General features: G+C 31.0%; 1 protein-coding gene across 2 annotated transcripts in view; it reads left to right on the top strand.

Annotated features, from left to right (window-relative positions):
* The window catches only part of LOC134687391 (plexin domain-containing protein 2-like), a 60,785-nt gene extending 45,489 nt beyond the window's left edge, over nucleotides 1–15,296 (top strand). The window contains exons 2-14 of one of the 2 annotated variants that reach the window (XM_063547652.1): nucleotides 960–1,060; nucleotides 2,009–2,131; nucleotides 2,650–2,719; nucleotides 5,563–5,688; nucleotides 6,401–6,454; nucleotides 6,905–6,969; nucleotides 7,487–7,571; nucleotides 8,850–8,948; nucleotides 10,168–10,310; nucleotides 11,145–11,360; nucleotides 13,092–13,128; nucleotides 14,427–14,557; nucleotides 15,097–15,296. In XM_063547652.1, coding sequence (XP_063403722.1) covers nucleotides 960–1,060; nucleotides 2,009–2,131; nucleotides 2,650–2,719; nucleotides 5,563–5,688; nucleotides 6,401–6,454; nucleotides 6,905–6,969; nucleotides 7,487–7,571; nucleotides 8,850–8,948; nucleotides 10,168–10,310; nucleotides 11,145–11,360; nucleotides 13,092–13,128; nucleotides 14,427–14,557; nucleotides 15,097–15,216 — 1,370 coding nt within the window. In that variant the 3' untranslated portion in view covers nucleotides 15,217–15,296. The remainder of the gene's footprint in view (nucleotides 1–959; nucleotides 1,061–2,008; nucleotides 2,132–2,649; nucleotides 2,720–5,562; nucleotides 5,689–6,400; nucleotides 6,455–6,904; nucleotides 6,970–7,486; nucleotides 7,572–8,849; nucleotides 8,949–10,167; nucleotides 10,311–11,144; nucleotides 11,361–13,091; nucleotides 13,129–14,426; nucleotides 14,558–15,096) is intronic. The other variant, XM_063547660.1, reaches the window with a different exon arrangement.
* Nucleotides 15,297–17,737: the final 2,441 nt, after the last annotated feature.

Consider the following 17,737-nt stretch of genomic DNA (forward strand, 5'->3'; position numbering starts at 1 on the left):
ATTTTCAAATGTAGAAAATGGTTGAGTAAACCTGGTTCTAGCGCTAACCCTCTCACTTTAATGACAGTCTCATCAAATTCCGTTATATTTACATTGATGCGTTAAATAAACAGACACAATAAATAAATAGTCAAAATATGGGTACATCAGTCATCATCGTATAACAATTTAAAAAAAATTTGGAAATGAAATATTATCAGGATGACCAGTGTTGTAAACATCGAAAGTTTTACTTGTCTGTAACATCTGATAAACAATGTCCTCACGAACAGGAGACATAGAAGACATGTGAGGTAACTCATGAAACAACTGTCAACTAGGCTTTAAAATGTTTTGGTCGTCTCATAATGTCCTCATTGTCTGTTCGAGCTCCTTGTTCCCATCTTTGCACAGTTAACGTAACTATTTATTAGCTTAATCTAAGTTTAAAGTACTGTCGAATAGGTATAAGAAGATGTAGTATGAGTGCCTAATTACTGCCAATGTACGTTTCATTTAATTTATTTTAAAGTAGACAACATGCTTATACAAGTCTTAGTTTCACGTGATGCTGTATTCGATTTGTTAACGTATTTATTGTGTTTATACGTGCTTTTTGTATGTGTGTGTGTTACCTCTTTTTTCTTCTTTTACAACAGGTTAAAATATTAATAAGGGACAAGGTTTAATATCTGATTAAAAATTGAATAATTATAGCTGCTTAGAATAAAGATGTTTTGAAAGATTTCTACTTTCTTGTATCAGCACTATAAGTTAGCCTCTACTTTAATTAATAAACATTCATAGTTTTTTTTTAAAGTCTCATGCGTTTACAAAGTCAAAGGTTATCAAATGTTTATAATTTTTATTAAATAGAGCAACACCAACACAAAAAGAACGAAATTCTACCTGTTATGAATATTAAAAATAAATCAGACCGAAATCTATTGAATATACATATTACATGTTTTACTTAACAGTTATTGGTGTTATGTCAACAAATCATGGTCCAAACAAGGTCATTTACAAGGAACATAATATTGTAAAAAGACAAGAAGCACCTCCAGACAATGTTACAACGGTAATTCAAAATGCATCATTCATTTAACCAATTTTATTTGTTCTTATAAAGTCTATTTTGTTTTATATGCAATTAGATATTTTGGAGCATTCTACTTTTCAAACGTTGTTATCGAGAGTACTGATTAGGATTATTCTAAGAACACGTGTCCCATATACTCAATTTGGTATCATGTTTACATGTACGGGAAGCTTAGAATTGCTTCGACGTTATGTGAAAAGTAACAAACACTTTTGTTAGAATTTCTCGCTGCATTGAAGACCTGTTAGTGACCTTTTGCTATTGTCTGTTCTATGGTCGGGTTGTTGTCTCTTTGTCACATTCTCAATTTTCATTCTCAATTTATACTACAGTTGTATATAATTGATCAAAATGAAAAAAAACGTCTTTCTTTTTAAAGCAAACTTTATTTTTGAATGAGGCATTGCTTAAAAAGAGTATTTTTTACTGTTTTTGTCATTTTTGTTAACAGTCTGAAACCTTATTGCAGTTATGAAAGATACCATTTAGATATATATTTTCCTATATAAGTAAACTGATATCTGACCGACTTTGTCACGAACATATGAACAAGGATGTTATTTGATAGATTTATGACACGTTTTGATTTTCGACTTCACGTCCTCCTTATAAATTCTTCTATAGCGTGTTTGATAGATGTGTATTTTGGAAATGTAAACATCTTTACCTATATTTGTGCTGCAATTTTTCCTTTGTTTTAAATAATAAACACCCGATTCATAGGTCTTTATTAATAAAGCATTTTATTTTTTATGATATTGTGTTTTGGTCAATCCAGTATTAATTCAGTTAATGTAACTTCAAATTTTTACATCGTAGTTCTGAAGATATATTTGAAGTATTAATAATGTGATTGTATTCACTTATAAAAGTAGATTGTCAATAATTCTTCCCCAAGTGTATATATTGCTATGTTTTCTTTTACAGATTTCAGATCACCATGATTATTACACATCTAGAATTATATCTGATTCAGAAGGCGCCTACTGGAATGAGTTGGAAAATCACACAAGACATATACTATCAAATGACCATCGTCGCAAATATTCGGTAATATTTAAATATTATGGTATATAATGCTTCTTTCAACTTAGGTTGACGAATTAGCCAAAAAATATGGAAATATTGAAGTGATTATTTTCTTCTTCATCAATTCTTTTTACTATCTATTATCAGCCACTTCTCTTTTCTTTATGTTGTCTTCTAATTTCGCCACACCTCATCTTTTTCAGAAATTTTCTCCAGATTTCAATAATTCTTCACATCTATCTCATCTATGTAAATAAATTACAATTCAAATTAAAATTCATAAAATTATACTATGATTAGAGAGTTAAAAACTATCAAGCTAAGTTTTTATTTTTGGTAAATATATCTTTTGTGCTTGTTGAAAATATTGACATTTTTTATATAAAGTTGGTAATGGGGTTTGCCAAAAGTTTTTCTATCAGCATAGTCCAGGAAATACAGGACACTAAAACAGCAAAACTAAGTATTTTTGTACACCCTGACTTTAATTATTTTTTTTTTAAATTGTTCTAAGAATGAATTATTTCTTTTCATTCCAGTTAAAAAGGATTTCATTTAATTTTCCTTTCTATGGACGTCCAATTAATACATTTGCAATTACCACACAAGGTAAGCATTGGATATACTAATTATAATCCGTAATTGAAATTAGATTTTATATTTACATAAACATTTTTTTTTTTTTCATTTGGTCTTTATTGACACATACAGATGTTTTGCAAGGTTGCCATTTATTGCCTTCGTTGTCATACACGACTATTCAAAACGGTGACTTTAGTTTATTAATTAAAGCCAAATTTCATCAAACTAAACTAATCACACGTAACTTCATTGAACGTAGAGTAAAAAAGCAGTTGCCTTTCTATACTTTTCCTACTGTCCCCCCCGTTATTTGTAATGTTTAAACACCTAACCGTACCTATTGATTGTCTTTCTGTAACTCATATTTTCAATTTCCAGTTGCCTTTCTTTCCGTCAATCCTAATTCCTTAACCACATTTTATAAACCTTAATTTTGCAACTGAGAATCTTTAAACATGACCATGCTTCAAATGACCCAAATGGTACATCACAAACCCCAGTTTTTGGTGTGATTTGTGTTGATTAGTCTTTAGTTTTCTATGTTGTGTCTTCTGTACTTTTATTTGTCTGTTTGACTTTTTTATTTTAAGCCATGGCGTTGTCAGTTTATTTTCTATCTATGAGTTTGACTCTCCCTGTCTTTTAATTAGATGGCTGGTTAATTGTAATGTCAACCTGATTTTGGTTTACCATATTCAGAACAATTTAATGTCAGTGTGATATAAATATATCTTTCTTTGCATTATACCCACTTATATTGTTTAATTTACTGGCCGACAAAGTAAAAAGGAAAAGGGGATCAAACGATACAAGCGGGACATTCAAACCCATATGTCGAAACTAAACAGACAAAGCCATTGCGTAAAAAAGAAAACAAAACGAACAGACAAACAATAGTACAATGTACACAAAACAAAACATAAAAAAAAGTCTGAGCAACACGAACACCGCGATGTGGTCCGGAAGGGAAGAATCTGCTCCAAATGTTGCACCTGTCGTGTTGTTCATGTTAATATAAAACCTGTAAAAAGTCTAGTGCGGTAGGTCACATCTGGGAAAAAATTAGTAAGGAAGTATTCCAAAATAGACAAAATATACTGACTTTGAAACAACATTTTTTCCTAACCCTTACATACAGCTTGCCAAGAAAATCTTTAATTGGAAGTGTCTTTCGTGTGACCAATCAAAAGATGTTTTCAACCATTGTGCTTAGATATACCTTGTGTTCCTGGGTGACAATTGGGTTTTATTTGAATTTTAGTTGTTTTTTTGTAGGAAAATCTCGCTTTGAATTGTTCTTGAGGTGGAACCTAACACTACAGGGAGATAACTCTTTAAAATCAGCTAAACATTTTAATTGCGTTGTGTTGTTAAGGGAATATTTAGCTTCTCGATGATCAAAATTATTGTCTGTCAAGTGCTATATAACCAGTGTAATCATTCTGATAAATTGGTTGGTTCAAATGTTTTGAAATTGTTATATTTTTGTCAAAGGGTTCAAAATTGTATGAAAATTAAAGGAACCAAATTAGTTTTAGTGCAGGTGTTGGGTACCACCTTATTTTTTTTTTTAAATCTAAAAAAAATGCAATTTGCGAAGGATTACCTACAAACTATGCAGCAAAAAGGATAAGACATTTACACAGATTGAATAGTTTATTAAAGAAAGATATACTGAAAACAAGAAAAATATGTTGATATTCTATTTTCTTAAAATGAATATAGGAGACTATATAAAGTACATGTCATGAATATTGCCCTATCCAAAGTAGTAGCAACAATAAATGAGATGACTTTTCGAGAATAAATGAAGGCGACTGTAGTTTACCGATGTTCAAATCTTGTAAATTGATAAGAGGGAAACAAACAAAGGCAACGAACAGAAACTGATGAATGCTTTTCTTACTTCTTTGAGAATGATCTATATAATTCTTGCGACAGAAGAGTACTAAAACAAGTCCGTCTGTGATGGTTTAACGTAGAGCAGGTTTACAATAAGAATATATTTAAACACCGAATGTCAATTGATTTACACAAACAGATAATTTTAATGCACTTCTTACAAATAATAAAAAAATGAAATGTGTAATTTTATGCATATAATCAACTATAATAGTTAAAACGATTAACTACAGTTAATATTTAAAAGAAGAAAATATCGACTTCCAATGGACATTCTAGACTTAAAGTCGATCATAATCATTTACAAAGTCTTTTTTAAATAATTTTTTGAATAATCGAATATAGAATCGGAATCACATTAGTAACATGGACTGTTAGTGACCTTATACAATATATATGAGCTCGAATCCCCATATGGAATTTACTGACCCCATATATATCGTATTACGTCAGTAGTACACCGTGTAACGAATTTATCTTATCGACGTTGTTATTGTTGTTTTTGGTAAAGACAAATCGAGGTAGGTTCTAAACTTGTTGAAACTAAGAATGGAAGACTTAATCACTTTGATAGCCCGCTGGTCTAATTACAACATGTGAAGAAAGTCTGTAGGATAAATTCGTTACACGGTGTACTAGTGACCTAATATGATATATATGGGGTCAGTAAATTCCATATGGGGATTCAAGCCTCGCTCTTATCCCATATATATCTTATAAGGTCATCAAAACACCAAGTAACTAATACTATATTCTATTAGGTTTGTTAATTTGTATCATATACTTATAATCTTTTGAGTAAATATATGAATTTGTTAAAGTGAGTCAAAACTGGATTACAGAAATAATTTTTATCTATCAATTTATCAATATAGCGTAATTATATTTTAGATGCCATTTCTTATTTCAATATATATGTAAATGCTGTCTTTTATTTCCTGAATGGTAGTATCATTAACTTTTTTCAGGATTTCTTTATATGAGTACTTTCACTCACCCGCAGTTAAACTGGGCGTTTACCCATCATATTGCACCGTTAATGGGTAACTTTGATACCATTGGAAATGACTCACACATTCTGTACAAAGACGATGGTAAGTTTGCTAACAGGCCAACTGATTACATTTTAAAAACTGTACACTAAATGAAAATTCAAGAACAATGAGGGAAAACTTATATTGTCAGTTGAAAAGTTGTATGAAAATTCATATTGATAGGTACATGATCATGACTGTCTACCGTATTTCAAAATGTCTCAAATCTTTACATTATATTGCACCGTTAGTAACTTTGATACTATTTGAAATGACTCACACATAATGTACAAAGACGATGGTAAGTTAATGTATGTACAGTCAAATGATGCTTTTTATTAATTATATTTGAATGTCATAATTACCAAAAATAAAGTTATTCCACCAATTGCTGATATTTTGGATAGAGTCGATTTAAGACTCCACTAGTCTGAGGCGGAATTGTTGGAAGAACCACAATCGAAATCACTCATCGAAGAAAAACTGACATATCTTTCGATTTAAAAGGAAAAAAATGATAGAAATACACACACACAGTCTGCCAAATAGTACACCAATATCTAATTTGGTACGGATAACACATTACTCCTGTTCCTTATTTAATTTTTAAGCTGGCTAGACGATTATCGGTATTGTTAATTTTACTCGTAATCAAAATGTTTAACATTTATATATAGGTAAACTATGGTATTTAGATAAAAACAAAGACGTAATACAATTGATAATACAAAAACCTGTTGTATAGTTTTATCTCTCTTTATTTTGACTATAGGACACAGTTTTGTAGTAGAGTGGCGGAATGTTGAGCTGAATGACCAATCTGAGAGTAAGTTATAAAGAATTGAACGGTAATGCATTATTAGTTTCAAGAAAGGTAGGCATAACATCCCAATACTACTATATTCACTTGTATTGATAACTCTTGAAGCCAAACATTTCAAACTCAAAGATATATTAAAAATGAAACAGTGGAAGAGCTTTGTGAAGAAAAAACATAAAAGAATATTGCCAAATCCAAGAAATAGACAAAGTGAAATTAGTCTTATATAAACGAAACGCGCGACTGGTAACTCTGATAAATAATTTCAGACTTGGAAATACATCATACAGGAGTAATGAAAAATGCATCCAGGAATAATATTTTATAATAGTATATTCTTTACGATTTAATCAGAAAACATGCTGAACAGATAAACCCCTTATTATACGCTTTTCTTTTAACATTCTTTAATTGTTTAACAATAATTCAACGCAACGACGTTTTTGTATTTAACAGAAGGACCTTATACCTACCAGACGACACTGTTTAAAAATGGTACAATACTGTTTGCATATAAATCAGTAAGTTTTTTCGACATTGCACATTCATTCAAATTGAAAAATACCAAATAAACTTTGTAAAATATCACAGGATTGAAAGTTGAAATATGCTTACAACTAAACAAATGGTAAGAAAAATAACATGCATACTAAGACACAATACCATTTTATTCTTTAAAACGATTGTATACACATTGGTACAAAGAATGAAATAATAATACATAGTATACAAAATAAATTATGCACATAACAAGATAAGAATGTTACAATTACTATACCAAAAGAAATGTACTAGTATTTCTAATTAAATTGTGTATCTAAGACATGATGTCTTGCGTATTTTGCAAAATGTCGAAAACATATAAATTGAGATGGACCTTTTCAATGTGTCTTTTCACCTTTCAAATCTTGCTTGTATAGGTTCGAACACTAAAATTTAAATTTTGTAATGATAGTCAGAATTTACATTAAATAGTGTATAATTATTTACGACTATTTGACGAAAATTATAAAGTGAATATCTTCTTTGTTTTTATAGGTTCCCGATACCGACATATCTGGTAAACTCTGGCCAGTTAAGGTTGGTGTTTCTGATGCGTTTTACTTTGACCGTGATTCACCATGTAAGTACATGGAATACTATTACCTTTGCTGTATTTGGCAAAACTTTTAGGAATTTTGGTGGTCGATGCTCTTCAATATCGTACTTTATTTGACCGTTTTAACTTTATTTTATTCGAGTGTCACTCGTGAGTCTTTTGTAAACAAAACGTGGGTCTGGCGTCAGTACAACATTTAATCCTGGTATCTATGATGAGTTTATATACAGGTGTCTGTAATAGCTATTACTATCATATGAATCATATGATACCTATTTAAGTGCACACAAGCAATGCATGTTGTATTGTTCTTTTTTCACAACATTGCTTTATCGTGTTATACAAATTAATAACAAATGTTTGCTTCAAAAAGATTGACAATTGAAATAGTTGTCATTTGGGCTTCTATAGTAAAGATCCACAATAGAAGATTTATTTTTTCGGAAATTAATTGTCCCTTAACTGCAATACTATTTATGAATATATATACAAATAGTTATGACTTGACCAGGATGAACCCTTTTGATATTCATATCTTATTGTGTAAAATAAAAGAAAGTGTGAACAGAACATTTGATCTGTTGTAAGCGTGGTTAATTTATTCAATCCAATACTTGTCGATAGAATCCAGCGGGTTTAATTTGTGAACAGATTACATTTCTCTGTGGTAGGACATTCTGGAACTTGGTCTAGTATGAGCAGCCGTAGAAGAAGTAAGAATTAAACTACCCTTTGGAGATACCTTATTTTCGTTCAATGATTTCTAAACATGACAAAAGTATCGAAATTGTTCGTCAAATGGCATGCAGTTGTAAACTTCGGAGTAAAAATTCGGTATCATTGAAATAGCCCATTGAACATTTTTGGAGGCACGTAGATTATACGGAAGAAAAACAATTATTTTTTATTATGAAAATTAGTGACCCGTAACAGCAACGCACATTGCTACAAAAAAACCCTCGATATCCAAAATGTAGATTAAGGTACAAAGTGAAATAAAAAATGTGATTCAAAACTCAAAATTCGCTATGTATTTTGAATATTTATAGAATTTAAAAGATTTAAAACGTCTTTTATAGGAAAATACGAACATGAGGTATATACCAGTCTTATTTAATGTGTTTTATTTAAGGTAGCATGCATAAGTACTTATAATTTGCACAGGTATACATTGAATCGTACATCAACAATTTTAAATATGAATACAGGATATAAATTTACATAAAAAATAATTAAGATTAAAGTGCTCATAAAATTGTGAATAATGATATGTTGTATATTTGCATTTCTTTTCTCTTTCAGTTGGCGGATATACGAGATTTGTAGTTCGTTACCATCTAATAAACTTAAACGTGTCATATCTTGCTAACTACACTGCTATTGTGTTAGATCCTTTACCGAGTAAGTTCATGATATTAAGATAACATATTTTTATAATGATAACGATATTAAAATTCATTACATTGGTTGCAAAGAATTACATTGATTTTTCAGGTAAATAAACGTGGTTATTTCACTCTCTGACGTCATACAACAATAGGCGTTGTCAAGTCGTCGATAACGGCGGATCAAAACAAATTGTGAATGCGTAGAAAAAAGATATAGTTCCTTACATGTTTTACATTAATTTCTTTAAAAAAAGCCATTTGCCAATGTTATACAAAGAATAACTAATCAAAGAATTCAAATATCGAAAAATATTCAACTCGTAACCGAACAACACTGATAATTAACTTTTTCTCTATTTGAATTCTTCGATTAGTTATTCTATAACTTTATATTACCTCAACTTTGAATGATCAAATTTTAAATCTTAAAAAATGAAATTAAAATATATAACATTTATAAGATATGATGAGAAACAGCATTGATTTATCTGCCCTGTAAATTTACCACACTGTTTAATCCTTTTCTTAATCTTTATTTTTTTTGCTGCTGACTGCTGTTCAAGTTATTAACTTTGTGTTTTTGTTTTTGAAATGTGAAAGAGTGTATGTTCCTCTTGGTCGGCATATCAATTTGACATTCAAACACTCATTTGAAATACTTATGTAAAAACTAAAGTTTGCGGGTCAATTTTCTGTTGTTGTATTTACATTATAACTATGAGGAAAGAGGCAGAAGATAGCCCCGTAGACATATACAAAAATAACCTGTCGAAGAGAAACTGACAAGTGAACCAAAAACCTAAATAGATAAATCTAGATTGAACAACAATAATTTCACTAAAAACGTTGGGAGGGGAAGAGGGTTTTAATATGAGGAATGTATCCGATTTTATTCCTTTTGATGTTTACGGGGATACCTTGTAGTTGTTGCTTACAATGTACTTGTCTAACCAATGGTCTTTCTTATTTATCTTAGTAACTTATATAGTCGGATTCGTACATGAATTCTTTTAGCATGACTGTAGACAGTTAACACTTTAACTGACATTCTCCTTTCATCGTGATTTCATATTTTTGTTAATTTGATTTCGACATGAAAAGCCACAGAATGGCTCTCTTTGTGTTCTTTAAAATCTTGTATTAGAGATTTATGTCGGTATATGTATTCGCAAGTTTCTGCTTAGTAACATTGACATCTTGAAATAATAGGGTTTCTCCGTTCAATATTTTAGCTTGTAACGAAGCAACAACATGTGAAAACTGCACGTCTCTTAACATTGCGTTTAATTGTTCATGGTGTCACGCAGCATCAAGATGTTCAAGTGGAATTGATTGGCATCGACAAAATTGGCGTAATAAAAGATGCGATGAAAACGTGAGCTTATTAAATTTTAAGATTATTATAACCATCTATCCTTACCGAAACTGTAAAAAGAAATAACACGAAGGGTGCCGTATACGTTGCAGGAAATGCTTACCCTTCAGGAGCACCTGATTTCACTCCCGGTTTTTAGTGTTGCAGGAAATGCTTACCCTTCAGGAGCACCTGATTTCACTCCCGGTTTTTAGGTGAGCTCGTGTTGTTTCTTATTTATTATCTATATTTGTTGGTGTAAATATCTTTTGGTTTTGTGAGTCTTTGTTTACTCCTGGGTTTGATTGTGATTGTCTTGAGATGATTGTTAAGAACTATTTTGTAGTTTATTCGCTGTTGTCAATCGTCATATTAGTCCTATCTATTTTAAAAATTTCTTCAACCAAACCAAACTAAACGGAGGTGTACTTTAATAAAAAAAAATCATGATTTGTCGTGGCCGTAATGGTTTTCTGAAGAATAGTCTTTTTTATGCAAAATATATATTATGGTGACCTTCTGCTGTTGTTGGTTTTTTTCTTTGGTCGGGTTGTTGTCTCTTTGACACATTCCCCATTTCCATTTTCAATTTTATTCAACATATCGTAATTGCTTCTAACTGTTTTGTCGTTTCTCGTCTATGTGTACATGTCCTCATCATGGCATTCACACATTATCCCTACTGCAACAGTTATAGATTAACATGAATTTTCATTTGCATTTGTTTCATCGTGCATAAAAGTTTATTTTCCTTATTTTGAACAAAGGCTATCGTCGAATGAATGATGCCTTTTGATATTCATTGTCTTATAAATCACATTTTCTTTTTATTTGTTTATCTTTATAATGATATAGTCTGTTGGTACACCTGAGCAGTGCCCAATACCAACAAACATACCCACCACTACCACAACCACAAGTAAACCAACGACACCAATAGCCACTACTACTAAGGCCACGACTACAATTCCGTCAAAACCAGCATCAACGACAACAAGGCCGTCGACGTTGAAAATCACAACAACAAAAATAATGTCGACTACGGCGGAGCCTCGAACCACATCTACTTTGGTAATAATAAGAAAATCATACTTACATGTCCATTACGACCAGTCTATATATCACTTATTCAGTGTTTTTCTTGTGGTTGCTTTATTATTTAACCGGCAATGAGTTTGTATTAAAATAAGGATAATTGTATGATTGTAAACGAGACAACTATCCACCAAAGGTGAAATCAAGTTGATAAATTTGTTGACTTCAGTTCTTCATTGGTCAATGTTTCATTGTGACATCATATTTTTTTCTTTCCTCAGATGACGCTACAGTTATGTGACATAAAAATCAACCGGCTATGCATAATTTAGTTACAAATAAAGAACAATTAAAAAAATCAGTTGTTCATTGAAAACGAAAGATACAGTTTATCTATATATCTTCTAAACACCAAGAATTAAACAAGTCTCTCAAACCCATTTCTTGCGAAGTTTGTACTCTCGATATATATTTGTTTTTCATTAGTGGATAAGTTCGTGAAGCATCGCCTTTTGAATGTAATGTAAGACGTAGTCTGTTTCCCGGCCGTTATTGAAAATCTTGACAATACTATGTTAATATTTGCATATTCCGAAGGTATACTGAATAATTTACGTAAGGGACCAACCTATGTAAGACGTAACGGTGTGATTTTCTTTTTTTAAAGTGTCCTTTGGTAATAAAAATTTCGATGCTATAAATTAAACCAATAGTTTACATTATACATCTTTTCAATAAAATAAACTCTTTCCAATAAATAGGTATCTTTCCACATCCAGTAGCATAAACTATGTGAACAGCAGTTTACAAAAGTTCAAATTTCGTAGATCGATTATGAAATTACTAATCAAGGTAACAAACAAAAAAGAACATCAGCTCCAAATAAAGAGAGCGAGACCGGTTGTTGACAGGATATGCAAAACTTTTAGGAATTTTAAATTTGGTCCTGAATGCTCTTCAACTTCGTACTATATTTGGCCTTTTTAACCTTTTTGGATACGAGCGTCACTGATGAGTCTTTTGTAGACGAAACGCGCGTCTAGCGTATATGCTTAATTTGGTCCTGGTATCTGTTATGAGTTTATACACATCACTCATTATGTGAAATAACACGCAGTCAAACTCTTACAATCAAATATACTTTGTAAAAATTCCTCTCTAATAAAAAAAACCCCATAAAATAACACATCATTTCTATGGTTGATTTATTTATTGACAACATATTTACTTCTTTTTGAAGACATCTTTTTCAGGAACAATCTAAATAACTATAGAAATAAAATGTGCCCCTCTTCTTATCGACCTGCTCCTTTCTTCACATGAGACAGACTCCATACAACAGCTTCTCGTGTAGAATGAAGATAACCTAGTACTATCTTTACTTTATGAATTTAAGACAAATAGTCGGTTTGCAGATTGTCTAATTTTTTTTTCTCTCTTTAATTTTCCTCTAAATATATTGGCAACTATGGGAGACGGGTAGGTTTTTATTGTGCTTCAATTTTCTAACTTTCAGTGTCATCTTTGCTCCTTTTTTTATTGATTGTTGTTTATTTATCTCGTTTCCTTTAAATCATCACGATTTCCTTTTGTACATATGGAAAGCTCTGTTATTATTTACCCGATGAAACATTAAACATAAAATGTGTGTAATTTATAAAGAAGTTTTAAATTTAGAAATTGATTTGAACATAATATCTCATCAAAATATACTAGAATTTTTTTCGCGGTAATTTTATACTACATTGATTCGATTTCTTGATATAGGGTACAGTAAGAAGTGATGCAGTTCGCTCTAAGAAAGGTGAGGTTCTATCAAAGACATTTCATATCTTGATATTTACTTTATACAAATGAAAATACTACCACAAACTCGATATTCATTATAACTAATGACTTTCTTCATTTTTTCATTTTGTGATTATTTTTTTTATTGTTTGGTAGTATAAGTGATATAAAGTATAAAAATACTGAAATCTGTGGAAAATTTAAAACGGAAAGTCCCTAATCAAATGGCAAAATCAAAAGCTCAAACACAGCAAATAGATAACATTTGTCATTTTCCTGATATATAGGCATGTTCTTATCTAGAAAATGGTGGATTACATCTGGTTGTAAACCTAGCTAAACCTTTCACCTACATGACAGTCGCTGAAAATTTCATTATATTGACAAAGATGTGTGAACAAAACAAACAGACATCATAGGTTGAATGAATTTCAAGATTCCATCGGTTTAAGTATGTAAACCGGATATGTTTCTTCTAATCAATTGATGAATATTTTGAACAGCGGTATACTACTGTTGCCTTCATTTATTTGTTTTAAATATATTATACCACAAGGTTGAAATTTTTACCTTTTATTCCTGTTTGTATTATTTAAACATCGTTGTCATGGTAATGAAATTTTTGCCACTGATATACGAGTGAAAGATTTAGCTATTTCTTTCCACGAAAAATGTCTGGTCCACATCAGGAGTATGACAGTTGAAATCCATTCGTTTGACGTGTTTGAACTTTTGATTTGGTTATTTGAGAAGGGAGTTTCCGTTTTAAATTTCATTTGGCATCGGTATTGTTTGTTACTTAACTTTTTATTTGACATAACCGCTATAATGAAGATGTCGTATGATTGCAAGTGAAACATCTTTTCACCAACGTTCATACGAAGTTGATCTAATCAATTATATACAACCGTACGACCTTTAGCAATCAGACAAACCTCTACGGTATAGTAAAAAGCCGTGCCATGAATTAAAAGAAACATTCAATTGGGAAAACAAATGGTCTAATTTAAATACAAATCAATTTACTGAAACCAATATGACAGACGTAAATCAACGACAAATGTTAAACTACAATATATGGACTTTTGACATGCATACCAAAATATTTTTAACATTATTGTTGGTGCCAGACCTTCCCCTTACATGGCTCCGTGATAAAAGAATACAATATGAGAAAACTATTAAAATCAGTAGAAAAGGGCTTAACCCATAATACATTGTAATATTGAATCTATTCAACAGCTAACGAAGAAGAACTTAAATAAACAGATACAAGTCAACAGTTACTATTTAAATGCTACAATCACTTTTCAGATTCCAAATCGGAAACAGCTATTGTTGTACCACTTGTTATTGCTTTGGTGGTTATTTTGATTTTATGTGGTGCTTGGATAATTTACGCACGGACACATCCAAACACAAGATCGGGAATATGGCTGATTGAGGTATGAATTTCAGTCTATATATGAAAAATTGAACAAAAATATGTAATGACATACGTCAAAATCTTAACAATTGTCAATTATAGTTAAATAAGAAATGACATAATTAATCAATATGTGTAGATAGATACGATAGATACATATTGTAAATTTGCTGAATTAAAATTCTAAAACCTCAGTTAAATCAAATTTAATCAAAGAATATAAATTGACTTGTGATTGAATGTTCATTTTGGTCTAGTTTTACGTTAAAGTTACCCTTCTTATTGATCTTATTGATCTTATTACTTAAATTTCTAACCTTTTGTGATTTAGAAATACCTTATAAAGATACATGAAGCCCCTGAAGCACTTAATAAATTGAAGAAAAAAACCACAAATGCGTCTCGTTCTAGTTATTATTGCATTTAATTTTCGACCCCCCCCCCCCACCCCCATCCCATTCTCCATTACATTGTAAGCCAGTTTGTCTAAAATCAACTAACACTGGTACGAAAGATGGGATTCTATGTTGTAATTTTTCTTTTTCAATTTGATTTTAGCATTCTCCAAGAAAGATGAAAGAGAAATTTTCTGGAATATCGTTTTTCAAAGATTCCAAAGAAGATACTAGTACTATTCATTCAAAGTATGGAGTTCAGAGCGATAGCAGTACATTTTGATAACATTGTCAAATATTGTTAAACAAATTAAAAAAAGAATTGATTATATTCAAATATATGTAACATGTATATAAATAATTCAGAAAGTTCTTTGACAGTGGAGAAAAGATTAACATCTGTAGAACAAATTTTGAGTAATGGTTCAAATATTTGTAAATGATTAATTTCTACACAAAGTGTTCTCCACCTATTATGAAACAAGACGATGTTATCATCAATGAATATCTAGATTAATTTAAACATTGAATGAGCTGTTAGTGTGCAAGTAACCGGTGAAATCTCCTTGATTACTCGTTTCAGCTTATTTAAACGTGTGAACAAACGGTTATAATTCAGATGATGAAAAACAATGACCTGTGTGTGTTTTGTAGGACATTTTGTTGCTTAGTAGAACATTTATCTTATGAAGCTGCACTGTACAGTATCTTTTTTATTGATTCTTAAATGGTTAATGTTTACGTTGCAATCAGACACATATGAAGACGGTCGAAGGACAGTTGTATGCTTTATTTGTTTTCCTTATTTAAATACTTAGACGCAAGATACTTATATTTGACAAGAAAATTGTTTTCATCTAACAGAAATATACTTTTAGGCAAAACTTTTAGTAATTTTGGTCCTCAATGCTCTTCAACTTCTTACTTTATTTGGCCTTTTTAACTTTTTTGGATTCGTGCGTCACTGATGAGTCTTTTGTAGACGAAACGCGCGTCTGGCGTATATACAAAACTTAGTCCTGGTATCTATGATGAGTTTATTTATTATACATGATTATTAAGATACATTTGGAAACAGTCTTAGTATCTATTATTGCTCGAATGAGTTAAAAGGTCAAGTTAATTTCAACATGTTTAAATGTTGCAGAAAGCTTTTTGTATACTAGAATGGCTATAAGTCGTCCATCGATACGTGAATGTTAACATATCTTTTTGTATGTGTTATTGATAACAACCAATTGTTTGCATTATATTTGAATTAAAATAAATAAATGCAAATGTGTTATTAACCTTGTATTTACTTTAATATTTTAAAGTTCGATGTAAGCAATATATCTTACGTATTTATATATATGACTCGTCTAAACATCAACCCAACAATGTTAGATCTGTAAATTTGCTTTCGCAAATGTTTGGTTCTTCCCTCGCCGGGATTCGAACCCATGCTACTGAGATATCGTGACACCAAATCGCCTGAACTGTAGCCGTCCCGCTAGACCACACGACCACCTGGGCTTCATAAAAATGAAGCTTTCGGTGGCCGGTTGTAACCTTTCCACGTCAGTTTTAATCTAGCGTCGTACTACAGTACATATTATATATAAGGCATGCAGATGTTATTCTTACAGATCAGCTAGATTATCTATAGTAAAGGATTCCACAAATTAATGTAAGATACAGTCACAGAAAGTACGTCTGAGCCGGTAGATACAGTTTGAAATGTTTACAGACCAGATCAGAAAGAAATAGCCTTATTCAATGTACTGATACAAAAAAGGAGATATGGTTTACTTTCAAATGGAACAACTATCTATAAAAGTCCAAAAGGATCTGTAGGAAACCTAAAATTTTGATTTGATCCTCGCATATTAACTTGAAGAACAATTTGCATTCTTAATATATCCACTTATAAGTTTTATTAAAACAAGAATTTCTCCATAGTACACGGATGCCTCATCTGCACCATCATTTTCTATGTTCAGTGGACCATACAAATGTGGTCAAATCTCTAATTTTGCATTAAAATTAGAAAGATCATTTCATAGGGAACATATGTACTGAGTTTCAAGTTGATTAGACTTCATCAAAAACTACCTCGATCAAAAACTTTAACCAGAAGCGGGACATACGGACGAACGAACGAACGAACGAGCAAACGAACGAACGAACGGACGAACGAAAGGACGAACAAGCAAACGAACGAACGAACGGACGAACAAACGGACGAACGGACGAACGGACGTACGAACGGACAAACTGACGCATAAACCAGAAAACATTATGCCCATAAATGGGGCATAAACAGTTTTGTCTTTTTTTTTGACTGCTTTACACTGGTTAAGCAATAATCGCTACAGTTGTTTTACCCATTTCGAATAAATCAAGATTTTAAGGGGTAGATCCATGATAAATGAAGAATCGTCAACACATACTTAAACTACGTTTGTGACAATTGTTGAATGGTTTAATATTCCAATATGATGTCATGTCAAACTTTATGAAATTGTAAAATTACAAGATTGAAGTCACGTTTTCCTAATTATAATATAGGGACATGTGACCATCACCTTTTAATTTGGGAAATAGATATGTTTATTTTTTACCGGATTCAATATACTATAATATGAGATGTATCCGGGTTTCAGTTGGGTTTTTTTTAAATATGCACTGTAAATGTTGATACTTAAATGCTATAACATGTATATATATCCTTAATTTATTTAGTTTTTAAATATATTTTACATAACGAAATCAAATTATTTTCAGGGGAAAGAAGTACGATTGATTTGTCGAAAACTGGTTTA

Source organism: Mytilus trossulus, chromosome 1, assembly GCF_036588685.1.
Source record: "Mytilus trossulus isolate FHL-02 chromosome 1, PNRI_Mtr1.1.1.hap1, whole genome shotgun sequence".
NCBI lineage: Eukaryota > Metazoa > Mollusca > Bivalvia > Mytilida > Mytilidae > Mytilus > Mytilus trossulus.